At 42.7% G+C, this 27,844-nt stretch overlaps 2 protein-coding genes across 2 annotated transcripts in view; one reads left to right on the top strand and one right to left on the bottom strand.

Moving 5' to 3' along the window:
• The window catches only part of SYNPR (synaptoporin), a 297,196-nt gene that overhangs the window by 98,212 nt on the left and 171,140 nt on the right, over positions 1-27,844 (bottom strand). Inside the window, exon 3 of the mRNA XM_036870695.1 lies at positions 15,937-16,061. Coding sequence (XP_036726590.1) covers positions 15,937-16,061 — 125 coding nt within the window. The remainder of the gene's footprint in view (positions 1-15,936; positions 16,062-27,844) is intronic.
• LOC118903470 (programmed cell death protein 5-like) lies at positions 22,048-22,728 on the top strand. Its single transcript, XM_036868594.1, has 2 exons — positions 22,048-22,065; positions 22,378-22,728. The coding sequence occupies exons 1-2, from the start codon at positions 22,048-22,050 to the stop codon at positions 22,726-22,728; spliced, it is 369 nt and encodes a 122-aa protein (XP_036724489.1).

Below are 27,844 nucleotides of genomic sequence, written 5' to 3'. Positions count from 1 at the left end.
ATGTGGTTATAAACAACAGAATGTGTCTTAGATGATGGAATATCAAATGGTGGAAGAAAGGGTGGAAAATGAACCCCCAGTTCACTTATGTAGAGGTTGTTGAGCATAATTCTCAGCTAATTTCTAAAGAACCCTAGAGCTAATCAAGGACATCTCGGAAGAAGTCCGAACTCTGCACTTAAGGAAAAACGGTTCTCTGCACTTTTTCCTTATTTCTGATATCTCAGTGTTAGGCCTAAGGAGCGTTATAACTAAAGATCCTTCACTGTGATCAAAGATGTTGAAGTCCCTCGATTGGTATCTGGGAAACCTCCACTCCCCAACTCCTGCTTCCCTCCACAATCCATCCCTTTGCCAGGGAAACGAGAATCTGTTGTGGCACTAAACCCTTCGGTGTAACTACATTCTTAGAAAATCCTGTCATTTATGTGAGTCCTTAACAGTCTCCAAGTGACAGCTGCTACTTTGGCATAGAATCTTTCAAATTAAAGAGTAAAATATTCTGCAAATGGTATGAGCAACAGCTCATTTCTTTCAAATTCTAGCCAGCTGCAAAAGGAAAAAGGGTGGTCATGATAGTCCCAGCCTGGGATTGTTTTGCCTTCAGAGTTTATTCCTGGACCTGGGAAACCAACTGGAAAATAAATGCCTGTAATTCTGAGTCCCAAGGAACACGATGTCCCCAAGAACCATTCCCTACATCCCTCTTGCCTGCCCAGCTTGCCTGCTGGTGGGGAGCAGACTCGAAGTCTAGGAGTGAGGAAAGAATCTCTGCTATTGTGGTGGTTTGTCAACTCAAGGACATCACTACTGCCCCCCTCAGCGTGATGGTGAAGCACATGGCCTTTGAGGGAAGCCAAACCCAGCTGTTAAAAGTCTGGTCCTGCCACTTATTAGCTGTGTGGCCTTGGGCAAGTTATTCAACCTCAGTGAGCTTTAGTTTTCTCACCCGTCAAGTGGAGTTCAGAGTAGCTATCCCACTGGGATGTTGTCAGCACTAAAGCGTACAATACATGTGATGGGTTTTGTACAGTTCCTCACATATGGTAAAATGACCAATAAATAGTGGCCTTTGTTTGATGATAATGATGTTGATGATGATCATCATCATTACCTTCATCATCATCTCCGTCATCATTCTTTGTTGTTAAAATAGAGGTTGGAGTAGTTGGTAAACAACTCCACTGAGATACCCATGGAAGTCACAAGACTTGGACAGGTTTCCAGGTTTGGCATTTACTAGTTGTGTAACCTTGAAAAAAGTTTTAAGGCTCTGTGTGCTATCTGCAAAATGGGGGGAAAATACTGTAGCTCTGCAGTGCTGCTTGTGACAGTCAAGGGGATAATGACCCTACCAATAACTGTCAGTCATTATATATATATGGAAATATATATATACATGTGTATGCAGGTATATACATATATACACACGTATATAAAATACACTACTAGTTTTTGATTTCTGCCCTAACTGCTACTTGGCCTAGGGAGGAAAGGCAACTACCACTTGCCTTTTCAGCCCCTTTTTGGGGGGACATTGTCAAAAGCACATTATGGGGGGGGAGGTAGTGAAATTGCTAGTTTGTCCATTACTGCCAAATTGAAATTACCATTTGCTTTTTCATCACTTATTGTTTTTCATTCTAAGAGAAATATAGATCACAACAGGAAATTTGGGAATAACAGAAAATAGAAACATTCATTTGCTTAGTCATGGTACTTTCCTTTTTCTATTTTATCCTGTTAAGTATGATAAATAAGGCAAGTGTTTGCTTAAACCAAAGTGTAACCCCAAATATTTAAAAAAACATCTGTCAGTGTTAAATCACAAAGTATTAGGCAATTGCAGATTGAAGTTCTACCTATTAATTTCTCCTTGAATCAGCAGTTCTCCAGTTTCTGTGTGTCTAGGAGTCATTTGGGACTTCGGAAGTATCAATCCTAGGCCCCAGCAGCAGTCATGCTGATTAGGTAGGTCCGGGCTAGGATCTTGGGATCTCCATTTTTAACAAGCTTTCTACATGGTATGCAGGTTTGGGGTGGGGGGGTCCCTGCACTTGACTTTGAGAGACAGTCTAAAGTCCCGACTCAGGTCCAGGCCTCTGAATTCCCACAGCTGGATCCTGGAAGAGGAATTAGGAATGCAAAGCCCAGCCTCACAGATGTTACCATTTGATGCCCCAGGCCCCCGGGCATTTGCTTTTTCGTTCTGACTGCCCAGCATCTGGCCAGCAAGGCAGTTGAGCATTTGTCTCCTTTTTGAGCTCATGGTCCCCAGAGAATTCAATTCCGCTCACAGCTCACAAAATGCCATTCTCTCAGGGAAGGGGTGGGGCTGGGGAAGGATGGGGCACACAGGTCTCCATCACTCAAATGACACCAGCTGAACCTCCTAAAGTATACTGTGTGACTTCTGGCCACCTGCTTGATAGCTCCAGGGAATGCAAAGAATGCTCCAGTATTCCTCTGGTTCCCAAAGAGAAGGAAGCAGAGACGGAGGTTAATAGGATGGAGCACGCACCTAACATTTCCAAGGGACATACAGACAGATGTGAGTGGGATGTTTCCTTCTGACATTCCTGGGCTATTGCTATAGCTGAATTCCTTTATCCTTGTCTAGGCAACTCAACCCTCGTCCCCCACCTCCTGCCCCTAATTCTAGGAAGGAAAACAGCTGAAAGGAAGAACTAGAACTTGTTTTTTTATAACTTTGAAAAAAGCGATGTTTGCATTCTTCTAGGGAGTAGCGCTTCTCCCAGGTAATGAGGCTCTGCCCACCACACTGCCCCACACCTGCTCTGTAAAATGACACACAGGGAGACCGAGAACTACAGAAAAGGCTCACCCAGCATACGCTGATTTAATCTCTGCCACTTGTCACCTCCCTATGGGAGCTCAACAGAAACAACAGCCTTGATTATATAACCTGCAATTATTTTCAGAAAGGGCCCAAATCCCGGTTTTAAAAGCCCTGTTCAGATTTTACCAAAATAGGATAAATATCAGAGGAAGCCCTATAAGGCTGAAAGAAAAGGACATATAGAGTAAGTCTGTTGAATTTTTATATTTTCTTCTGCTCTCTCTGAAGCAGCAGTGGCTGGGGTGCTATCCGGGTTCCCAGCTGAGGTCAAGTATAACTGTTCCCCCTAAAAGGAAGTTAGGAAAATGTATTTCTGCTTTCATAGAATTAGAGGTCTAATTCTCTTAAGAAAGCGTCAATCCAGTTTGCTCATTTTGTAGATGAGGAAACTGCTGTTCAGAGAGGAACTCTGTGCTGGCCATTGCCTGCTTGTTCTCAGTTCCATGACCTGCTCCTCCCCTGCTCTGCTCTGCATCTCAGGGGCCTGATTTCCTTTCCAACTGGCTTTCAGCTAGGCTGGGCCAATGGGAAGCTCTGGTGGGAGGCTAGAGGGCAGGAGCAAGGGAGAAGCCAGAATATCTCTCCCCCTCTTTCTCTTGCTGCTTTGGGTCACATGCCCAGCAGTGGCTGCATCTCCACCTTGGTTCATGCTCCTCTGGACACCTCCTCCATCCATGGTCCCAGCTTCTGTCACACGGGTGCCCCATCTTGTGCTCTAATAAGACCACCTCTCCCTTTACGCCTCTTGCCCAGGGGTCAGTAAACTTCTCTTTTTAAAGGAACAGATAGTAAATACTTCAGGCTTTTCGGGCCAACGGGCAAAACCAAGGATAAATTGTAGGTACTTACACAACTATAATGTTTAAAATGTAAGTAATCATTAAAAAAACGTAAAGCCATTCTTAGCTCACGGACTAAGTAAAAGCAGGCTGCAGGCTGGCCGGATTTGGCTCAAGGGCTTGACTTTGCCATCCACGCTCTGGGCTTAGGGGTTGTGGTGGATTCCTAGTCCCTAATCTCTGGATTGCCTCCTGATCCAAGCCCTGCCTCCCTAGTTCCCCATATTAACTTTTTAAAATTGAATCACTTGGCATGAGGTCTCCTTTCCTGACTGGACCCTGACTGATAGAGGCAATGATTTGTTTCAAACCATATTCCATGAAGAGGAATTATTAAGCACTTCATATACTTCTTATTGCTTTCAGAAACGCATTCACACACATGTCTCGATGGAATCGTGTAAGTTTCCTTCCAAGTTAAGTCAGCTGGCTCCCTACTTGTGTTTTGACTGTCCTGGATGACATGCAGTGTTGAAAAACTAGTGACCCTTCCCAAGGGGTTGCCCACAGCTAATGCTGGGAACAAGAAACTGAAAATATTAAAGCTGATCCCCAGACTGACCAAATGCTACCCAACATCACTGGCAAAAGATGACAAACCGGGCTGGGTTGTAGATGCAAATTGCCGGAAGAGGTGAGGCGTGGATGACCATGCGAATCTGACGCGCTACGTACCACACAGTACCCTCCCTGCTGCGTCCACATGTGTCTAACCCCCCACTGTCTCTTCCCTGCACAGCTGCAGCTGCCTCCCAACCGGCCTCCCTGACTTCACCCTGCCCCATGCTCCCTTAAGACTATCTTCATAGCTGCAAGCCAGATCTTTTAAAAACATAAATTGCATGGCTCCACTGCACAAAACCTCCAATGACTTCCCACCTCACTCAGTATAAAATCCCAATTCGTCACGTTATCTCACCAGACCCTATGTGATCCAGCTGCTGCCCTCTTCTTCCAGCTCATCTCCTCCCTCCCTCCTCCTCCTCCTCCTCCTCCTTCCAACCTACAGTGCTGGTGTCCCTCGCTGGCTCCCAGACTCTCCCCAAGCTCAGACGTCAGGCCCCCGCACTGGCTCTGCCCTCTCCCCGGAACACACCCTCAGGGATCTCTGAGGAGCACAGCTCTCTCTTCTCTCTCTCTTAATTCTTGCAGGTCTGCACTCCACTGTCACTTCATCAGAGAGATTTTCCCCAGCCAGCTAATCTAATACAGCACAGTTCCACTCGTCGTCTTATCTCCTCCGCATGGCACACGCTGTTCCCTTGGCTTAGATCATTCCTCCTCTCCTCCTTTGGTGTTTTTTGGTGTGTTTTAAAATTAAAAAAAAAAAAAAATTTTATTGAAGTATAGTTGATTTACAATGTTGTGTTTAATTTCTGCTGTACAGCAAAGTGATTCAGTTATACATATATATATATATATTTTTCATATTCTTTTCCATTATGGTTTATCACAACAGGATATTGAATATACTTCCCTGCGCTATACAGTAGGACCTTGTTGTTTATCCATCCTATATATACTAGTTTGCATCTGCTAATCCCCAACTCCCAATCCTTCCCTGCCCACCTCCCTTCTTCTCCTCTTTCAACTGATGGCTTAAATGCCATCTCCTCAGGGAGGCCCTTCTGGATCATCCTATATGGATAGGTGTCCTTTAACCCTCTCCATCCCCATTTCACATTTCTGTACAATGTTCACCTTTTCTTATAAACCGCCACTACTTTAAGTGTGTGTGTGTGTGTGTATGAGTGTGTGTGTATGTGAGTGTGTGTGTATGTGAGTGTGAGTGAGTGTGTGTGTGTTGTCTAGCTCTGTAATGTCTTCTCCCTTCCTCCCATTCCCAAATGATTGTAAATTTCATGAGGGAAGAGGCTGTGTCTACTTTACCAACCAATATATACCAAGTGCCTATATAGTTCAGGGCCTTGTACACTCTAAGTGCTCAGTAAATATTTATGGAGAGAAAGAATAAATGATCCAACATGGGATCAGTCACAGATCTAGGAGAGATGATTAAAGAGTCTCTCCATTGTATTAGAAGCCATTGGTTGCCCACTCATATCTCTCTGGTACTCACCATTTCTGTATACGATGATGGCTTTCTAAAGCAAGCATCATGATCTCCGCCTGAAGGCTTTCACGGGCTGCAAGTGCACGCTTGGTCTGCATGCACTGCTGGGGAGTTAATGCCTGTAGGAGCAGCTTTTGATGGCCAACAGGAGTTGGTAGATAATTACCCCAGCTTCATCACTTGCCAGAAGTGAAGCATGTTATCCACGCTTTCCTGGAAGTCTCAGTTGCCCCAGGGCCCACCGTGGTACCTTGCTCATTAATCCACCCTTCACTGGCTTTTTTCCCTTCCTTGTCTCACTACCCCACACCTTACTGGTATTTCCAGGGATCACCTGCCAAGAAAACTACAAATCCTTGTCTCCGCATGTGCTTTTGGGAGAACCCAAACTAAGACATCCTTCTATGGAATTCCCCACCACTATCCTTTTGGAGAAGTGCTGCAACAAAAATGTTCCCATTCTGTCAGTTACTCAGGTTGCCAGGGGAACAGTGGGGTGGGGATGGAGTAAATGAATTGGTCATTCTCTAATTTTTTAATTTAACCCATTCCATGGCAGCAGCCAGTGTGCCACATTTTCTGTGATCTGTGCAGACATTCCCTACAAATGATAGCTCCTCTCTTTATTGTAGATATCTCCAAATAGGACTGTCCTTGGTCTACAGCTGTACTCTGCCAGTTCCTTGCACCAAATTCTGTTGATACAATTAACAGCAAGGAAGATACCATTCAGTGAATACTTGATGTGCGCCAGACCCTGCTGCACAAACAACTTGCATGACCTAATTGAATGATTACAACCATACTATGAGGAAAGTACTCTCATTTTCTGCTTAGAGTAGGAAACCTAGGCCCAGAGAGACTATAACTTGCCCATCTGCTGGGTGGCAGAGCTTGGATGTGAAGCCATGGGTGTGGCCAGAGATCCACCATTAATCCTTTGGCTATACCATCTTCCAATCTCCCCATCTGCCTGCCCCAGAGAACCACCAGGTCTCACCACATCCAAAATTTATTTGAAGGTATAACATTAAAATGAGATACTGTAGTCATAAAGTTTCTGAAATTTTAGCCAAAAAGAGTGAAACCCTCTGGTAATGAGAAACAATAAACACATGCTCAAATGTAATTGCAAATGCAGCATTTCCTGAACACAAGATATAAAAAATTGCAGCTCTTAACATTTTTATTTTCCCCAATTTGGCCTTTATGATAAAAAAGAGTTTATCACCATTGCTCTAGGACAAGGATCTTAGGGGGAAAATGTTTCCCCCCATGACAGAGCTAGCATTACCAAATGAAGGCCCAAACTCCACAGCTTTCCTGGCATCAACCTCCACCTGTCCCCACGTTCCAAACAGAAGCGGGCGAATCAGAGCAAGTGGCCAGAGTCATAGACAGAACAGTGCTTCTGCAGCCGGTGCCCAGCAAGCCGCCCCGGCTCGCCCTTCCCTCAACACAGAAGACCCATCGTAAATTCTGTTTCAAGGATCACAAAGATCAGACTCAGAATCTCATTCTCCCATCCCACTCCCACCGAACAACCCCGGGAAGATCATGCTTGTGCCACTGAGTGTTTCTGTTCTGTACTTTGGGAGGCTTTCATTCTCCCATTAGTTTAATGAGAAAAAAAAATACAGGCCCATTAAGAATACCTTCCAGGGCAACCCAAATAAGTGTCAAAGAGTTAAAGCAAGTTAATAAATGAGAGATAGTTAAATATGTACACATCTCTTAATGTTTGCATATTGGGAGAGAGAGGGATGGGGAAGTTCCCATTCTGCGTAAAATATAACATAATAAAGGGGTCATTTTGTTGTCTTGAGGGTCATCTTGCTAATTAACTAGAATATCTTCTTCAGCTCTCTATTTTTAATTACCTTTTCTTGGTAATGAAAGTAAAAACAATATACTAAAAGAGACTTTATTGAGTGCCAGGTCTTGTTTTAACCATTTCCTATACATGATTTATTTAATACAACATTACTATGAAATAGTTAACACTGTCTCTGTTTTCCAGATAAGGAACAGAGGTGGTAAGCAATATTCTCAACAAAACACAGCAAGGAAGTTCCAGAGTGGGGATTTGAACCCAGGCAATCCACCTCTAGAGTTCAAGCTACATTATGTTGCTTCAGTAAATTCACAGGGTAAAAAGTCATAAAACTTATTGGAGAAAATCTGGAAAATGTGGACAAGTGTACAAAGAATATTTGATGCATTCATAATCTCACCACCTAGAAATAAATTAACATGTTGACGCAGTGATCATGACATAATCTCTATAAATAGGACATAGTTTTTGTTGTTATCCCACGTGAAAAGCTGTGTGGTTAATCACCAAATTTGGAGAATATATTTGCGGTGGACTGACAAACCATGGAGTACGTCTTAGACAAAATTCATTTTGGAGTCCTCATGGATCATCTCCCAAATCTAAGCAATCATCTATTTTTCAGAAACCAAGGTTGAGCACATGCTATTATGACTGTCAATTGGAAAAGACCTACCACATATGCTAAGATACCATGAACAGAGAAAACCAACCGTGGCTTCAAATTTGAAACCTGAACTGAAAACCAATGAAGGAGATTTCTGACAAAGCTGGTTTTCATATGAGCAACAGTGTACAACATCTTTTAGAGTGAGAGAAAATAGGGATCTATCTATCTATCTATCTATCCATCTATCTACTTATCTATCTGTACCTCTCTCTCTCTTTACCTATCTATCCATCCACCTGTCTATCCATCCATCCACCCACCCACTCACCTACCCATTCATCCATCCACTTTCTTTAATGTTGGTAATTCACACAATGGTAGTGTCTTAGGTTGGATTACCCAGAAGCAGACCCTGAGATCAAGATTTGAGAGCAACTTGTTTTTGGAAGATTCATCTCCGGAAACACCAATAGGCCAGTGGAGAATTGAGACAGGAAAGGGAAAGCAGGTAGTAAAAGGTGTGTTAATGACCATGTTTCCACTGTGGGAAGTACCTGCTGGGTTCTTCTGAGAGATGGTGTGGGACCTGGCTCAGAGCTGTGCCCCAGGAGAGGTGAGGCACTTAGGATATTTATCCTCCAACTCACATTTGTCATTGGATGAAGGCTGCTCCAGGAGATATTAACTCCCCAGCATTTCTGGCCTGCCCTGCATACTGACCAAGCAAGTTCCTGTGGCTTGAGAAAGCCCTTTAACAGCTATATGGGTTTACAATAAAAAGTGTAGGTGTGAATCGTGAGGGACTAACAGGTATGGGCAATGGCAGCAGGTGCTACAGTCAGCTAGTATAAAATGAAACAAAACTGGAATCATTTTATATATATATATATATCCTTAAATGTTATTTGAGGAAATGACTTTCAGTGTCTGCCTACCACATTTTACTTAGATGATTCCCTATTTTTGGACACATAAGTTATTTCTAATTTTGAGGTACTTAGAATAATTCAACAATAAATACCTTTGTACATACTTCTTTCTCTATATCTCTGGTTATTTCTTTAGGATAAATCAATCAAGGGCAATTTTGTTAATTATCTAAAGCAGGGATTACTAATCCCATATCTAGAAGAGTGCTTGACATTGATAGAAAACTCAATATCTTTTTTTATCCTGACAGGCGACTCCAGACATAAAAGTGACATAACAACTTAATTTACTTTTCATGATGAATCTGCTGTTATTCTCTATACTCAGTTGTTCTCAAATGATGGAAGATTTTTACGCCTTTATTATGGAAACCTTTTTGACTGTCTAGCCAAGGTGGCAAGTTTATCACCCTTCATCAAATGAGCTGATTACTTTCAAGAAGCCAGAGGTGAACGCCTTCTCTATAAGAAGGTCATTAACAACCTTGCTCTCTTTCTTCACAAACATCATCTCACACAGGCTTAAGGGAAAATGGTTCGAGCCTTAGCATTTTGCATTTTACTCATCTGAGGGAAAAACATACCGAATTCTATTTGCCATTGTCCAACAGCCTGGCATGCTTTCCTTCCTACGGAAATATCTCATGAAATTCCTTAATGACCACCATTCATTACCTCCAATGGCCTTTTAGTTTTCACTTTTCTTTGAAGTGCTGAGTGGTATCGCTCATTCATGACGTAGCCCTACCTTCTGTGAAGCCTACACTTGCCTGGTTGTCCCACTCCTTTTCCTTCTGGCTCTTCTTGGTCTTGCTCAGTCACTGCTCTCCTTCATTTCTTCTAAGTGTGGGCATCTCCCAGAGCTTAGCCCTGTGTGCCCACTCTTCCATCTGTCTTGAAGACCTCTCTTCATCTAGGACTTACTTTTCACTCCATGAAGATGACTCTTGGAGCCCCATTTCCAGGCTTACCCTATCTCTTCTTACATGGGGTTCAAGCATGAAACTTCTTGATAGAAAACACAAACTCAGCATGATCAAATCCAAATTTATCTTCTCCACTTTAAAATGGTTTTCCTTATTATTCTCTCCTTACCTTCTTGGACTCTTTCCCCATATTCAATCACATAGGAGTTCAAGGTCTTCTAAAATCTTGTCCAAAGTCATCTTTCCAGCTTAGCACTTTACACTCCATCATCATTTTTTGGCTCTACTCAGCAATGCTTCAAACAACCTGAACATTGCTTTTCCTTCAGTTTTTATTCAATTAGCAGACCATATTATACAACATATGAAATCCAAAATCTTGAGTTGATTTTCTATGTGATGCTGAACAAATTTTCTCTCAGCTCAGTCTCTCAAATTGGAACCTCAGAACCCCCTTCATAGAGATGGTGCAATAATGTATGTAGTATACTCTGACCCTTCAAAACTAACCTTTGCCATGAAAACTTTTATTCCCATAGTCCCTAAGCTCTCCACTCTGATTCCTCCTCTGTTGTGTGACAGGCATCATATATAAATGCAAAAGTGTTAGTTTGGCATTCCTCAAGTAGGCTTCCTCCAAATGTGTTTAAAATTTCTTAAAATAAGAAACTCTACTTCCTATTTTTGTGTATAAATAAAGTGCTAAAAATATTGAACACAGAACCCCCCAAATTATCAAAATGAGTTTTCTATGAAAGTAGCATCTTACAGTAGATGAGAAAAACAGTTTAAATGCTGTTTGTTCATTTTAATCACAGACCAAACAGGTCAGTGACAATGTTTTAATTCCCATAGTAAAAGGACATATTGCTGAATTAAATTCCTTCTGATAGAAGCGTGCATGAAAAAAATGCATACATGTGGTGGTGTGAAGGAGTTACAGTTTGGGGCATATTTATTGGAAGCAGCACATGAATATTTTGTTAAATTATCTATCATTTTGGTAAATTGACATTATCTCACATTTGATAATCTGATAAGGAAGTTTAAGTAGCTTCCTTTGATCTGTCATTTACAGACTAATTGTTTTTGTTCAAATGACTTGGCATTAGAGAGTTTACTGTCTTCCTTGTGTTTTGCAATAAACAGAATAATCAGAAACTGCTGAATACTCTCGTTTTGTTTCTAGGATTATGATCAAGTCATTGACGTTTGTTTTGTAAAATTTATTTATTTATTTAATATATTTTTTTAATAGATATTTATTGGAGTATAATTGCGTTCACAATACTGTGTTTAGTTTCTGTTGTACAACAAAGTGAATCAGCATATGCATACATATGTCCCCATATCCCCTCCCTCTTGAGCCTCCTCCCATCCCTCTCCCTATCCCACCCCTCTAGGTCATCGCAAAGCACTGAGCTGATCTCCCTGTGCTATGCTGCTGCTTCCCACTAGCTGACTATTTTACATTTGGTAGTGTATATATGTTGATGCTACTCTCACTTCGCCCCAGCTTTCCCCCTCCCCGCAAGTCCGTCTCTATGTCTATTCTTCATTCCTGCCCTGGCACTAGGTTTCATCAGTGCCATTTTTTTTTTTTTTAGATTGCATATATATGTTAGCATACAGTATTTGTTTTTCTCTTTCTGACTTACTTCACTCTGTATGACAGACTCTAGGTCCATCCACCTCACTACAAATAACTCAATTTCATTTCTTTTTATGGCTGAGTAATATTCCATTGTATATATGTGCCACATCTTCTTTAACCATTCATCTGTTGGTGGACGCTTAGGTTATTTCCATGTCCTGGCTATTGTAAATAGTGCCACAATGAACACTGTGATACACGTCTCTTTTTGAATTATGGTTTTCTCAGGGTATACACCCAGTAGTGGGATTGCTGGGTCATATGGTAGTTCTATTTTTAGTTTTTTAAGGAACCTCCATACTGTTCTCCATAGTGGCTGTATCAATTTACATTCCCACCAACAGTGCAGGAAGGTTCCCTTTTCACCACACCCTTTCCAGCATTTACTGTTTCTAGATTTTTTGATAATGGCCATTCTGACTGGTGTGAGGTGACACCTCATTGTAGTTTTGATTTGCATTTCTCTAATAATTAGTGACGTTGAGCTTCTTTTCATGTGCCTCTTGGCCATCTGTATGTCTTCTTTGGTATATTTAGGTGTTCCTCCCATTTTTTGATTGGATTGTTTGTTTTTTTGATATTGAGCTCCATGAGCTGTTTGTATATTTTGGAGATTAATCTTTTGTCCGTTGTTTCAGTTGCAAATATTTTTTCCCATTCTGAGGGTTGTCTTTTCGTCTTGTTTATGGTTTCCTTTGCTGTGCAAAGACATTGGCTTGTAAAATTTTAGAAGAAAATAACTTTTTGATGATTTCCATCACCAGCATCTTGCTAAACCACCTTACTTCTGAAACAAATGACTTCAGAGTAATCTGAATAAATTCTAGATGTTTCTCTTACTACTGAAATATTCCCCGAAAAGATAGTGGCACAATATTTTTAAGTACCCAAATGCACAATTGAAATTGCAACTCTAGTAAAATTGGGCCTCTTTGGAATGTATATCTCCTACATGGACATTAATGGGACAAAAAGGTAAGACATTCTGTGGGAGGAGATAGGCTAATCTTGATTTCTTAACAGTATAGACAGTAAATATTGTACAGATGTGATCTGCAGAGTGGCAAAAGCTTTCTTGCTTTTTTCTAGAATGGTGGTTTTTAAAATGCTTCTAGGAGACCTAGGGTTCTGAAGAGATATTACAAGCGCGGTACAGCTGGGGGTGGGCAATGTGTGTGGCAGGGAGAGGGCTCAGGAAGACCAGCTGGATGCTTCAAGTCCCCTTCCTCCTCTTGTTCAACTTTTTCAATGACTCATATCTGTTATATAGAGAGAGCTTCAGAGCAAGATAAGGTATGGAAGAAAAGTTCTGCTGTTAAAAAAAAAAAAAAGGTTCATAATTTTTGTTTCAGAACCCAAGTAAAACTCTTTCAAATGAGCAGGCCACTATACTTACAGATGGTAATAAACCTTTTTATCCAGTTTCTCCAGTTGTTTTTAATTGGGCCAGTAATATGGCTTAGGAAGAAAATGAAGAAGCCCAAGCCTGGAAAATGTTTGTGTGAAAGCCCTTTTCAAATTGTTCACTTAGCTAAGGGCTGCGTGAAGTTAGATATCACCCTGCTCTCCACCACCACCCCAACCTAGGCACTGGTTTTCCAACTACACAGGTTTCTTTACTGGTATCTTTTAGTTTGAGGGACAGAGAGACCTGTGTTCAATGTTCAGCGACCTGTTGCTCTTTAAATACTAAGGGACTGGGACTTCCCCAGTGGCGCAGTGGTTAAGAATCCGCCTGCCAATGCAGGGGACATGGGTTCGATCCCTGGTCCAGGAAGATCCCACACGCCACGGAGCAACTGAGCCCATGCGCCACAACTACTGAGCCTGTGCTCTAGAGCCCGCGAGCCACAACTACTGAAGCCCACGCGCCTAGAGCCCATGCTCCGCAACAAGAGAAGCCACCGCAATGAGAAGCCCGTCCACCGTAACAAAGACCCAACACAGCCAATAAATAAATAAGTAAATAAATTTATAAAAAAAAAAAAATTAAGGGACTGATCTTCAAGTCATCTGCTTCTACCATATCTCTTGGTGGGAAATCCTGGTAGAAAGCAATGCAGACCTTACAATGTCACGAATAATGTTACTAAGCATCCCACCCCTGTTGCTCAGCCAGAGAAAATTCTCATCTCCTCTTCTAGATCCCCTGTGTTGATGAGTAAGCATGCACTGGCTTGGCCATTCCACACTAAAGCCAAGGAGTTCCTCCAGAACCTTCAGATGTGTCAAGCATCCCCACTCCCACTTCCACTAGCATAGGAAGCTCTTATTACTAAATTACCAGGCATTCTATACTTAATATTTCTCTGCTTTGGACTCCTTATTAGTTAATTAGGAGAGTATCTACTTGAGCAGAGGTGTTTGCAACTTTTATCACTGTATGACTCTTAAAAACCATTTAATACATTGGTATAAATGCCCTGTCTGCGTGATTCATTGGCTGTGAACTGAGTCACTTTTGTTTTGGACTAGGAAAAGTTCACTAGATCAGTATACTAAGGATGCGTTCCATGATATACAAATCTTCTGAGGTGCTCAGTGAGAAAGGGTTTCTGTGGCCAAATATGTTTGGGGAAACATTGTGTTCTTGGTGATTCAAAATGTGTATTAGAATGGCAAAGTGCTAAGAAGTATTTCTTAAACTTATTTTATCATATAATTTAAAAATTCTGGGACTTCCCTGGTTGCACAGTGGTTAAGAATCTGCCTGTCAATGCAGGGGACACGGGTTCGAGCCCTGGTCTGGGAAGATCCCATATGCCGCGGAGCAACTAAGCCCGTGCGCCACAACTACTGAGCCTGTGCTTTAAAGCCCGCGAGCCACAACTACTGAGCCCATGTGCAGCAACTACTGAAGCCCGCACACGCAGAGCCCATGCTCTGCAATAAGAGAAGCCACCGCAATGAGAAGCCCACGCACCATGATGAAGAGTGGCCCCCGCTCACCGCAACTAGAGAAAGCCCATGTGCAGCAACGATGAGCCAACACAGCCAAAAATAAAATAAATAAATAGATAAATAAATAAATAAATTTATATTAAAAAAATTCTGCCTCCCTCCCTCCCTCTCTCCTTCCTTCCCTCTCTCCCTCTTATTCTCTATCTCTTTCTTCTTACTTTCTTCCTCTTTTCCTTTCTTTTTAGAAACATTAAATATCTAGGGCTCCATGAGTAAGATTTTGGAAAACACTGTACTTGCCTATTTAAGAAAAGTTTTTAGGGGCTAATTTCTACTTTTCTCTGTAATTCCAGAGCCAGCACTGTATCTGGCACAGAATGAATATTTGACAAATGTTTGCTAAATTGAAGGGCACACATGAGAGTATATTAATAAGATGTCAAAATATTATGTTGAAAGTGTTTTACAAAATCACGCCAGTTATTTGGTACCAAGTGCTTGGTACTTTTACAGAAACAAATTATTTAGAAATTGAATTCAATTAATCCACTTTGGGTAGATGGATCAGAATCACAGGATGTCTGATGTGGGACAAGTCCTAGTAGGTATCTAGTCATCATTTTATAGACAGGTCTTACCTTTCATAGTGAACTTATAAAGAGGTTGAAAGAGTTATCTCAAGCAACGGAAGTAGATGTGAATCCTGAGCTTAACCCGAGTGGGTTCAAACACTGACTCTGCCACCTACTGGCCAAGGGAATGTGGGCAAATGTATCTGCGCCTCAGTTTCCTCATTTGAAAATGGCGATGGTACTTGTACTCCCCTCAAAAGGTCACTGTGATGACTTAATGATATTTAAGCTAAGCACAATGGCACATGGAAACAGTATTAGCTATTAATATCATTAAATGCATTATCAGCCAGGATCGCATAGTCAGTATGAAATGAGAGGTGACCACACAATTCTAGAGAGAATTTGGGAGACCTTAAAGAATTATGGACGGGGAGGAAGAAATTGTATAACTGAGGTCTCCATATTGATGGACCCCAATACTGGGCAATCTGTAGCATTTTTTGGGGGAGGGAGAGTTAATTCTCGTTTGAAAGTACAACTCCCATGGAATAATTTTTCCCAGGGTAGGATGTTAGGTGGGCATTTTACTTGTTTGGGCATTCTGCAGGCTCAGGAAAAATCCTCTCTTTTTACTCGGAAGTCCCTGGGAGATTGCATTTTTTAAAGAAACCACAGAAAGAAGAAAGTGCCCTGCCCCTCCGGAAGACGAGTGAGCACAAGTCACCATTCCCTACCTGAACGGGTAGGCAAACGCTACGTCAATGCTGAGGTTACTTTCCGTCTTGTTGACACAGTCCACACTCAGCCGCAGGCCTCCGGAATAGCCACCGCATGTTGCAAATGCAAAGATTGCAAAAAGCTGTGGAGAACAAAGAAACAAAAGAGAAGGTGGCTATTAGGATGGTGCTGATCTCACGAGATCTGTCAACAGGAGCTCAGCGTCTCACACTGAGAAAGGTTGGAGTTCTTCTAAAGTGCGGCATCTTATTTAGTTCAGGCTGGAATGAAGGCCAGGGTGATGATGGGGAATGGGGTGGTGGGGTCTGAAAAAATTGTCTGGAAAGCTGGAGTAATTTTGTTTGTAGAAAAATTAAACACAAGGACAAAATATCTGTGTTTGAGGCCAAATATCGGTGTAAAGAGCTGTCACACATCAGAAGGTAGAGAAGGTAATCTCACATCAAAGGCTCTGGAGAGCTACACACCAAGGGATTAATGATGGATATCTCCAGGTGGGAAGAATTTGGTATGTTTCCTTGCTTGTTTCTTTTTGTTTATCTGTATTTTTTGCAATACACACGTTTTGTCTTTTGGAATAATACAGATTTTAAAAAATGCACAGTTGGAGAATTTTAGAGTTGATGGGTAGAGGAAGAGGAGGTGAGTATCTAAAATATGCTCTTCCAGAGGACAAGATCTCAGTATATGTCAGCCTCAATGCCCCTTAGGTGGTTACAACTCTGTATTCCTTGCTCTTTCTGAGTCAACTACTAAAAGGTTCAGCTGGTTACGAACTAATGTCATAGTCTATCCTAGTGTAGAACATGCATCTATGGGAATTAGGTACTGAAAATTAAGAGCAGGAACTCAGAGAAGTCTTCCAGAGAGAAGATACATCTGAGAAGGTGAGAATGGCCTAAGATGGGAAGGAAACAAATGCCAAACTTGGCCCACTTAGTTTGGCTAAATTCAAAAGAACTTCCTGCTCATTTCCAAAGAAAGTCAATCAAGTGCACTTAACACTCACCCATTCTGTAATACTCCCATTTATTTTTATTTTTTTATTTTTTTATTTTTTTTAAAATTTTATTTATTTAGTTAATTTATTTTATTTTTGGCTGATTTGTGTCTTCGTTGCTGCACATGGGCTTTCTCTAGTTGCAGCGAGCAGGGGCCACTCTTCATTGCAGTGCACAGGCTTCTCATTGCGGTAGCTTCTCTTGTTGTGGAGCACAGGCTCCAGGCGCACGGGCTTCAGTAGTTGTGGCACGTGGGCTCAGTAGTTGTGGCTCACGGGCTCTAGAGTGCAGGCTCAGTAGTTGTGGTGCACGGGCTTAGTTGCTCCGTGGCATGTGGGATCTTCCCGGACCAGGGCTCGAACCCGTGTCCCCTGCATTGGCAGGCGGATTCTCAACCACTGCACCACCAGGGAAGCCCAACTCCCATTTATTTTATTTTAACTTTGGAACTCAGCTTCTTATAGTAGCTTGGAGTCCCCATTAGGAACACCAGATCACTTTGTATAGCGAGAGGAATTCTTGTGTAAGGGTTAAGTGCATGGGCTCTGGAATGTGACCTTGGGAAAGTTGTTTAATTCACCTGTGAAGCCGGCTGGTCCTGAACTTTTGTTTGTTGGGGTTTTTTTGATTACTGATTCAATTTCATTACTAGTGATCAGTTTGTTCAGATTTTCTGTTTCTTCCTGATTCAGTCTTTTTTTGTTGTTTTTTGAATTTTATTTTTTTTTATACAGCAGGTTCTTCTTAGTTATCTATTTTATACATATTTGTGTACATATGTCAATCCCAGTCTCCCAAGTCATCCCATCACCACCACAAACACCCCCCCGCCCCTGCCCCATTCCTGATTCAGTCTTGGAAGACTGTATGTTTCCAGGAATTTATCCATTTCTTTGCAGTTATCTAATTTGTTGGCATATAATTGTTTGTAGTAATCTCTTATGATTCTTTGTATTTCTGTGGTGTCGGTTGTAACTTCTCTTTCATTTTTGATTTTATTCATTTGGGCCCTTTCTCTTTTTTTCTTGATGAGTCTAGCTAAAGGTTTATCAATTTTGTCTATCTTCTCAAAGAACCAGCTCTTAGTTTCATTGATCTTTTCTATTGGTTTTTAGTCTCTTTCATTTATTACCACTTTGATCTCTATTATTTCTTTTTCTTCTACTAACTTTGGGCTTTGTTCTTCTTTTTCTAGTTCCTGTAGGTGTAATGTTAGATTGTTTATTTGAGATTTTTCTTGTTTCCTGATGTAGGCCTCTATTGCTATAAACTTCCCTCTTAGATCTGCCTTTGCTGAGTCCCACAGATTTTGGAATGTTTTGTTTCTATTTTCATTTGTCTCCAGGTATTTTGTGATTTCCTCCTTGATTTCTTCAGTGATCCATGGACCAGAAGAAGCATGTTTGGTGGCATGTTGTTTAGCCTTTAAGTCTTTGTGTTTTTCACAGTTTTCTTCTTGTAACTGAGAGTCTAGTCTTATACCATTGTGGTGGGAAAAGATGCTTGAAATGATTTCAGTCTTCTTACATTTGAGACTCATTTTCTCGTCTAACGTGATCCTGGAGAATGTTCTAAGTGCATTTCAGAAAAATGCATATCCTGCTCTTTTGGGGTGGAATATTCTGTATTTATATATTAAGTCAATCAGATATAATGTGTCATTTAAGGTCAATGTTTCCTGATTGATTTTCTTTCTGGATGATCTATCCATTGATATAAGTGGGGTGTTAAAGTCCCCTACTATTATTGTATTGCTGTCAATTTCTCCTTTATGTCTGTTAATATTTGCTTTGCTGTTGGATTAATCTTTTCTATTATTATGTAAGGTCCTTCTTTGTCTCTTTTTACAGTCTTTGCTTTAAAGTCTATTTAATCTGATGCAAGTATTGATACCCCAGCTTTCTTTTTGTTTCCATTTGCATAGAATATCTTTTTCCACTTCTTCACTGTGTGTCTTTCACTCTGAAGTGGCTTTGAGGCCTGACTGAGACTGTTGTGGGTATGCTGGTATGTGGGGCTGGATCCCTGGAGCAGGAGACACCTGGAGGGGTGCCAGTGCCAGCTGGGGATGCCTGCTGGGTAGAACGTGGCAGCAGCTGCTTTGGGGGAGCCAGTTGGGGCAGGCAGGTTGGGCAGGGTAGGTCCTCAGGGAAATGCTTGGTTGGTGCACATGGTGTTAGTTAAGTTGATGGAGAGTGACAGAAATGGTACATGCCCATGCTGGGCCCGTGAGGTGGAAGGAGAGTTTTAAAAAAAAATGGCACCTGCCACTTCTTCTGTCCCTGGAGAAAATTTCACCAGATCTCTGCCCCTCCAGCACATGCCCTAAAATTTAGTCAATGAATCTCTTTCTTCTATGACACAGGCAGTTCTTAAAAAAAATTTATTTATTTTATTTATTTTATTTTTGGCTGCGTTGGGTCTTCGTTGCTGCATGCGGGCTTTCTCTAGTTGCAGTGAGCGGGGGCTGCTCTTTGTTGCGGTGCACGGGCTTCTCATTGCAGTGGCTTCTCCTGTTGCGGAGCACGGGCTCTAGGCACGTGGGCTTCAGTAGTTGTAGCTCGTGGGCTTAGTTGCTCCATGGCATGTGGGATCTTCCCGGACCAGGTCTCGAACCCGTGTCCCCTGCACTGGTAGGCGGATTCTTAACCACTGCACTACCAGGGAAGCCTGACACAGGCACTTTTTAAGCTGCTGCTTCTGCACTGGGACTTGGAGCAAGTGAGTATGTGTGTATGCTCTTCAAGAACTAAGTCTCAGTTTTCCACAGCCCTCCAGCTTTCCTGGACAGAAGCCGCTCTGGCTTTCAAAGCCAGACGTTATAGGGGCTCATCTTTCTGGTGCAGCTCCCCCAGGCTGGGGAGCCCAATGTGGGGCTCAAACCCCTCGCTCCTCAGGGGAAACCACCATGGCTGTGATATCCCTCCCTCTGTGGGTCAGGGCACCAGGGGTGTAGGTTCTGACTAGACCACATCTCTGCTCCTCTACCCATCTCAATGTGGTCTTTTCCTTGTATCCTTAGTTTTAGAAAACCTGTTCTGCTAGTCTTCAGGTCATTCTCAGAGATAGTTGTTCTATATGTAGTTGTAGTTTTTTTGTGTCTGTGGGAGGAGGTGAGCTCAGTATCTTCCTACTCTGCCATCTTGATCCAGAATTCACCGAGTTATTAGTTTTTATAATCAGTATTTTAAAATAGAAACAACTTGACCAAACGATATAATAGATGTAGTAAAAGCAAAATGTGCTGATGCGCTAAAGCATTTAGAACAGATCCTGGCACAGAAAAAGCACTCAATAAATGTTAACAAGGGTTATTACTTGAACTTTTTGGTAAGATCTTGCAGGACATAAAATAGGGAATTTAGACTTACTCCCTAGCTAAATCTATATGACCATCAGCCCCAGTGAACCAACATCTAAGCACTCCAGAAACACTGATCTTTTTTGCTTTGTTTGCTTTTCTTCCTAGTTTGTACCACCGATGGGACTTGAGGAGGCATTTAGAAGCTACTCCAACCCACTGTGAAATCTGGGGATGATACACACAGAACACCAAGGCTGAAGGGAATCAGATCTTTATCGCTGTGACGTGGATGTGCTCATGACCAAATGCGCTCTTTCTGTCAGCCTTTAGTACTGGTAGGAATAAGGAGGACATGATTTTAATCGCTCAATGCTGAAATCTAGATTTCATCATACAATACTGGATGTTTCAGCCCTTTGTGCCATGTCATGATAGCACCTTTGGTACGATTTCTTCTAGAAGAAAGGATGGAGTCATGGGGCCCAAAGCCCTGTGTTACGTCGTGGAGATAGCCCTTTCTTCACCTGTACAACAGAGGTATCCTCTGTATCTTCCCAAATCACTGAGAGAATAAAATGAGATGGAGTATATATTTACATGTAGCCCCCTCTCAATTCATGCAGAGATTTGTGTGGTATTTACACATGTGCACTTCTCTGGGGCAAGAGTTCTAAGCGTGTAATCAACACTTGTACAGGTAAAGGTTAGGAGGAATTATCTGTTGTTGCCATTATTAACTACGTACCATGGGCTAGCTATGTGTCCAGCACTTAACATATGTGATCATATTTCCTCTTGACAACAACAGAGTGTGTGTGTGTGAAGCTTAATATTCCTATATTAAAAATGTGGCAGAATAGCATAATGGTTTCAAACAGTTGTATTCTTAAAAATTCCCTGAAACGTTAAAATGTAGTGATTTAGAGGTAAAGGACCTAAAGACAAATCCTTTAAATTCAGTGCTTATATGGCTACAAAGAAACTACCTTTGGCTTTTCATTTTATATTAAAGTGCTTTACATACCGTAAGATATTATTAATACTACCATGCAGTGAACTTAAGATGGAATGATTATTATGTGTTTAAATTATGTATTTAGTTCAAAATGTTTGATGCATAGAAGGAAGGCATCAGAGTATTGAAACCACACAAACCACTATTTTTTCTTTTAACTTCTATTGATCTGTGAAAACATGAGACGTTGTACTTGAGTTAAATATGATACCTATGGGCTTTCTGGTTACCTTTCCTTCCCCACAGTCCTCACTGATTAAAGGGAAATCATACTGTGTGACCGATATCAAACTCACATGGGTTTGGTGAGGGTTAAACAGATAATGTCTGTATAACATTGGAAGAGTCAGATCCTGCTGAGTGAATAACGTATTACAGGGATGGTTGATTCCATATTTGGGAGAGTGAAATTAACTCCTTCAGTCTATATCAGCCAGGGACCTGGTTCTGTAATTACAATACATCAGGACAGAGTGGAGAGAGAGAAATGGAAACTTTTTGGGGGTTCGAACTTCTCTTGGTGTTGCAGAAAAATGTAGAGTGGGAGGGAACTTTGGAAATCCTCTCACTGATTCCCCTTCCAGAAGTCCATCCAGCTACTCCACCCTGGTGGTACAGGGGAGCAGTTCTGGAGTCAGGTGGATGTGAGCTTGAGTCCAATTCCTAGCTGTCTGACATTGAGCGGGTTATTTTAACTTCTCCAAACCTCAGTCCTAAATCCACTAAATCAGGACTAATTCACTGGCTTATTTAGCAGCTGTTTAATGGTGTATTTACCAGGTGCCAGATGGTGGGGCACAGAAAGGTAAAAAGGTCAGAGAAAAGACAAAGAAAAAGTAGGTCCCTGCCTGCTCTGGAGCTTAATGTTGGATGGGGGTTGGGACAGAAGCAAAAGAACATACAAATAAAATAATTACAGGCCGTGTGGGGTCTCGGGCGGCCAGAGGACCACGTGCTGCCCCGGGCGGGTGTGGGGGGGCCTCTCCCGGGCAGGGGCTGGTTCTCGCCCGGGCAGGCATTGGTCCCAAACAGAATTCTCAGCCCCTCGGGTCTCTCGGTGCCCTTAGCTCGTGGATTTAGCCTGCTTCGACTAGCGTTCCTGCCGAATGTTTTCTAGAATTTAATTGTTCCGACCCAAGGGTCTGCCGTGTGCCAGGACCCTGGCGATGTAGCACAACAGGAAGCAAAGCAAAGGGAAGCAGAAATGAGAAACAGTATCTTAGCCCAAGTTCTGGATCAGTCAGCCCGGGCCCGATTAAGTAACTTAGCACTTGTAAAGCCTGAGAAAACTAAAGCAGTAGAGAATTACCTTATACAGATGGCACGGTATGGACAACTAAGTGGGAAGGTGTCAGAACAAGGTTTAATAGAAATCCTTGAGAAAGTAAGCCAACAAACAGAAAAGAAAACAACAGTTAAATTCAGCAGAAGAAAAGTAATGGACTCTGATGAAGATGACGATTATTGAATTTAAGATGTCTAGAGACTGGGACTTAATGGAGCAATTCTAGGACAGATAATACTTGGCAGAAGTTAAGATCTTGATGGGATGTTTACTTTGTTTACTGTCTATATGCCTTTTAAAAATAAACTTGTTATGCAAAATAAAAAAAAAAAATTACAAATTGTGCTCAATGTTGGGAGGGGAACCTCTTCCAGACAGGGTGTTATACCCGAGGATGTCACATTTACACTAAGCCCTTGAGGATGAAGGAGAGGAAGCCACGGGTGATGGAGGGTGGGGTGGAGGGAAGAGCTCTGGGCAGAGGGCACAGCTTAAGTGAAGGCTCTGAGGGAGGAAAGGCTTGACAAGTTCAAGGATCCAATGGAAGGTCAATGTGGCAGGTGGATGGTGAACGAGGTTGAGAGTAATTTACTGCACGTGACTTTGTGTACATTAGCTGATGTGAAGCATCAGGCTCAGAGCCCTCACCAAACCATTAAAGTATCCCCTCCTCTTCCTTCTCCTCCACCCCCCTCCTCCCACCACCGCACTATTGAAGAAATTGAGAACTAGAGAAGAAAATTCACTTGTCCCAACTCAGCTAGAGCAGAGTTGGAACTAGAATCCTCGTCTGTAGACTCCCTCAGTCAGCAGTCTTCTAATTAGCTCTAGAATAACAGGAAGAACAATTTTTGGCCACATGGATAGAAGGATTGTCAAATGGTCCACGCTTCTTTGCCAAGAAATGTACCACAGGGTTTTAGTGGCCTGAGGTTTTCCATGTCCTCCATTAGGGTCTCACAAACACATACTGCAAAGTCCACTGCCAAGTGGGTACTTTGCTCTCTTTTTCTCCTTTCCTTCTTTCTTTCCTTTCCTCTCTTCCTTTCTTCCTTCCGCCTTCCTCCCCCAACCCCGTCCTTCCTCTTTTCACCCTTGATGGGGTGGAAGATTTTAGAAGAAGAATATTGGAAGATGCTGTAAAGAGACATAAATTTCTCAGCTTGACAAGTGTTGCTCAGAGAGGCCATCAATACTACCAAGAGGACGGCTTGTGTGTCTTGTAGATGCTTGGCTCTGCAAGACTAATGCTGATTCCTGAGACAGACAATATACCCTCCTGGGAGATGGAAGAGATGGGAAAACTTTGTGTTATGCAGCCAGGAAGGAATGAGGACTAGGGGTGGGTCCTGGAAGGCTCAAGAGGGAGAAGAGCCTGAGGGGACCTGTGTGTGTGAGGTGTAGAGATGAGAGAGACGAGCTCAAGAGAAATATTTCCATCTGAGCCCAATTCTCTAAGGATTACATGTGACTTGATGACAGACATAAAGACACTGTGTTTGTGTGTGTGCACGTGCCCATGTGTGATTTTCTCTAAGCTCCGCGCTCTGTGTTCATCCTAAGCCAAACCTTTGCCTTCTTTCTGGTAACGCAGTGTACTTGCTCACCGTCCTAGACATCGAGGGCATGTCCAGGGGTAAAAGTCCACTTACCCAAAACAAGTGAAATCATAAGAGCTTTCTGTTCAGTCAGAATGGCCATCATCAAAAAGTCTACAAATAACAAATGCTGGAGAGGGTGTGGAGAAAAAGGAACCCTCCTACACTGTTGGTGGGAACATAAATTGGTGCAGCCACTATAAAGAGCAGTATTGAGGTTCCTTAAAAAACTAAAAAAAGAGTTACCATATGATCCAGAGATCCTACTCCTGGGCAGATATCTGGATAAAACCACAGTTTGAAAACATACTTGCACCCCAATGTTCACAGCAGCACTATTTACAACAGCCAAGACACGGATGCAATTTAACTGTCCATCGACAGATGAGTGGATAAAGAAGATGTGGTACATATACAATGGAATATTACTCAGTCATAAAAAAGAATGAAATAATGCCATGTGCAGCAACATGGATGGATCTAGAGATTGTCATACTAAGTGAAGCAAGTGAGAAAGAGAAAGACAAATACCATATGATTGTGCTTATATGTGGTATCTAAAAAAATGATACAAAACAGAAATAGACTCACAGACGTAGAAAACAAACTTATGGTTACCAGAGGGGAAAGGGCGGGGAGGGATAAATCAGGAATTTGGGAGTAAAATATATACACTACTATATATAAAATAGATAACCAACAAGGACCTACTGTACAGCACTGGAAATTCTACTCAATATCTTGTAATAACCTATAATGGAAAAGAATCTAAAAAAGAATATATATATATAACTGAATCACTTTGCTGTACACCTGAAACTAACACAACATTGTAAATCAATTATATTTCAATAAAAATTAAAAAAGAAAAAAAAGTTCTGTGTTGCCATCTTTCCTCAAGGTCCCAATTCTCCTCAAACAGAGCAGACACCTCATCCTCCAGCACATTCTAAGATAATCAATATCATAACCACTGGCCCAATCATTCACTTCCCTTGAGTTCAGGGTACTGATATAAATCTCCTATGATGAACTCTCATTTCACTACTGTCCTGGATGATCTACGGCTCTGTTCCTAACAGCAAAAATTACTCTCTAAATGGGAGAAATTAGCCAGCAGAGATTTCCCTTGCATGCAGCCTGATTCGGAATACATTCGGATGAAAGAGAACAGAAGCACTGCCTTGCACTTTCTGGCTTAATGAGCATCCACAAACGAAAATCCCGCATAGCAGAGCAGGAATATCTTTACACAGTTGACGATATCAAAGGTTTTCCCCTGGAAAGAGGTCAAGCAGCTCCCTCCTTCGAATAAATTGAACCACACAAGGAATATCAGTGAAAGGTGCTATTAATCCTTCTGGTTAATTTGCAAGGCATAGTTGAAAGCAATAGGTTGGAGGAGGACAGGAAATCAGGCTGATTAATGGCTCTCATGGGGATTGTGGTCTGCAGTGAAGTCAGGGAGGGGACATCTTCCAAGGCCTGATACACAGTCTCAGACATGAACATGGAAGAAATAAGTGAGAGTAAGGAGCCTGCCTGGAAAGTGAGTGGGATCCTGGGACCAACTATTGGTACTTCTCTTACCACCAAGCTGTGTGTGCTGACAATCAGATCTCCGGAGGATAAAGCTTTGATTTATAGCATTTGCCAATTTCCATGGTGTAAATACTCCCACGATGGCCAGTTCCAAGCTACCAACATAACACCTCTGAACCTTGATTGGGAAGAGAGCTGCACAGTCAGCTGTGCTCTAGCACACCACTGCCACCAAAGGAATTTCCCTGACTCTCCCCTGGAGCAAGAACCATGGACTAATTTCATTGATTCACTCCTCTTTTTTCATATTTTCTCTTATTTCATATCACTCACCTTGGGCTTCTTTCACTGATTTCACTTCAATTATTCATTCATTTATCCATCCAATCACTTATTATTCACTTACTGATCTAGCTATTGTAGGAGAGACCGCTGATGCTCTGCTGAGATCCCCGCAGCCCACCCTACAGGCCACCTGCATTTTCAGGGGGACAGTCCTCATACGCATCAAAGGCTCCTCCCCAAGCACTCGAGGCTCTCCGCTGAGGGCTTTCTAAGGCAGCAGGAATGCAGCCTGTGACTGGGGCACGGTGCGAGTCTCTGGGAGTCAATTCCCTGGCAACTTCCAAACAATGTGGGATGGAAACTGGTGGATAAACCCCCAGTGTCCTTGTCTGTCTGTGGGGAAAGTCTGAGGTGTGTTCAATATAGTTTCTTCCAATGGGATTAAGCCCCTGTTGCCCACAGCAACATCTGCTCACGAACGAACGACACCCTTGGTGGGCGTTTTCCTTTTTCTGTCTCATTTCCCCACTCATCATTGTGCTTCCTGGCATTACTTCTCAGGTGACCTTGCGGAGTCTAAATTCTTGTATTTTCAAAAAGCAGGTCTCAGGATCTGCTTTTGAGGAATGCAACTGAGACAGTTACCAAACACGGACCCAGCACCGATTAGTCTCTAGGCAATGCAGTGGCCCTAGGACTGTATTAATGGAAGGACTGGTACCACCCAGCGCACCTTAGCTCATGCCTCTCAGCTTCCAGCTCGCCACGCTCTCATCTCTGCAGCCTTCTCCAAAGAAGCTGAGCCCCTTTGCAAACAGAAAGCCTTCTTGGACTACGTCATCCAGAGGAGGGCTCCTGACCCCAGCCCACCCCACCCTGACTCCCCTTATTCCCGGCCGCTGCTGTTGTTTACCTGAGCAGACATTTAAAAACCTGTATTTGTTCGGCATAGTGTATTCCCCTGTTTACGTTTTGTCTGACCACTTCCCCGAGGAAAGGTAATACCCTTGTCTGTGTTTACTGATGAATCCCAGCCCTTGGCACGAAGTAGGTGCTCCCTAAACACACATTGACTAAATACGTAAATATATTCGGCTCCCCTACCTCCAGGGAACTTGCTGTCCATTTGGGGATGCGGACCAGTGGATGAACAGGTGCAGTGACAGTGCTTTACGGTGGTGGCAGTCACTGGAGCATGCTAGAGGAAAATGTGGTGCATGCTTGCAGAGGAGTGGAGGGGATGTGAGGCGTGGAGTGGAGTCCGCAGGAATGGAGAGCTAAGCAGACAGCAGGCAAGCATGTCAGGTTTAGCCAGGTAGGAGGGAGAAAATGAGTGTTTTAGGCAGAGGGAGCAACAAGTCAAAGATACTCAAGTGAGCAAGTGAGGCACATCTCGGCCGTGCAGTTGGTAGGACAGGAGCAGACACTGTAAGATGGGAAGAAAGCGGTGACTCCATTCAGGAGGCAAGAGGGATGTGTCAGGTCTGGTCTAGGAAGGATCTGAAAACTACGGCCCCTGAGCCATGTCTAGACACATCCATTCACTCGTGCATGGTCTACGGCTGCTTTCAGGTGACAATGAGAGAGCCGAGTATGGACAGTAAAGATTCTATGGTCCAGGGACTTCCCTGGTGGCGCAGTGGTTAAGAATCCGCCTGCCAATGCAGGGGACATGGGTTCGAGCCCTGGTCCTGGAAGATCCCACATGCCGCGGAGCAACTAAGCCTGTGCGCCACAACTACTGAGCCTGCGCTCTAGAGCCCGCGTGCCACAACTACTGAGCCTGCGTGCCACAACTACTGAGCCCTTGCGCTTAGAGCCCGTGCTCCGCAACAAGAGAAGCCACCATAATGAGAAGCCCACGCACCGCAACG

Source organism: Balaenoptera musculus, chromosome 11 (genome assembly GCF_009873245.2).
Source record: "Balaenoptera musculus isolate JJ_BM4_2016_0621 chromosome 11, mBalMus1.pri.v3, whole genome shotgun sequence".
In the NCBI taxonomy this organism is placed as follows: domain Eukaryota; kingdom Metazoa; phylum Chordata; class Mammalia; order Artiodactyla; family Balaenopteridae; genus Balaenoptera; species Balaenoptera musculus.
Note: the sequence above shows the minus strand (reverse complement) of the source record. Positions and strands in the feature narration are given on the sequence as shown.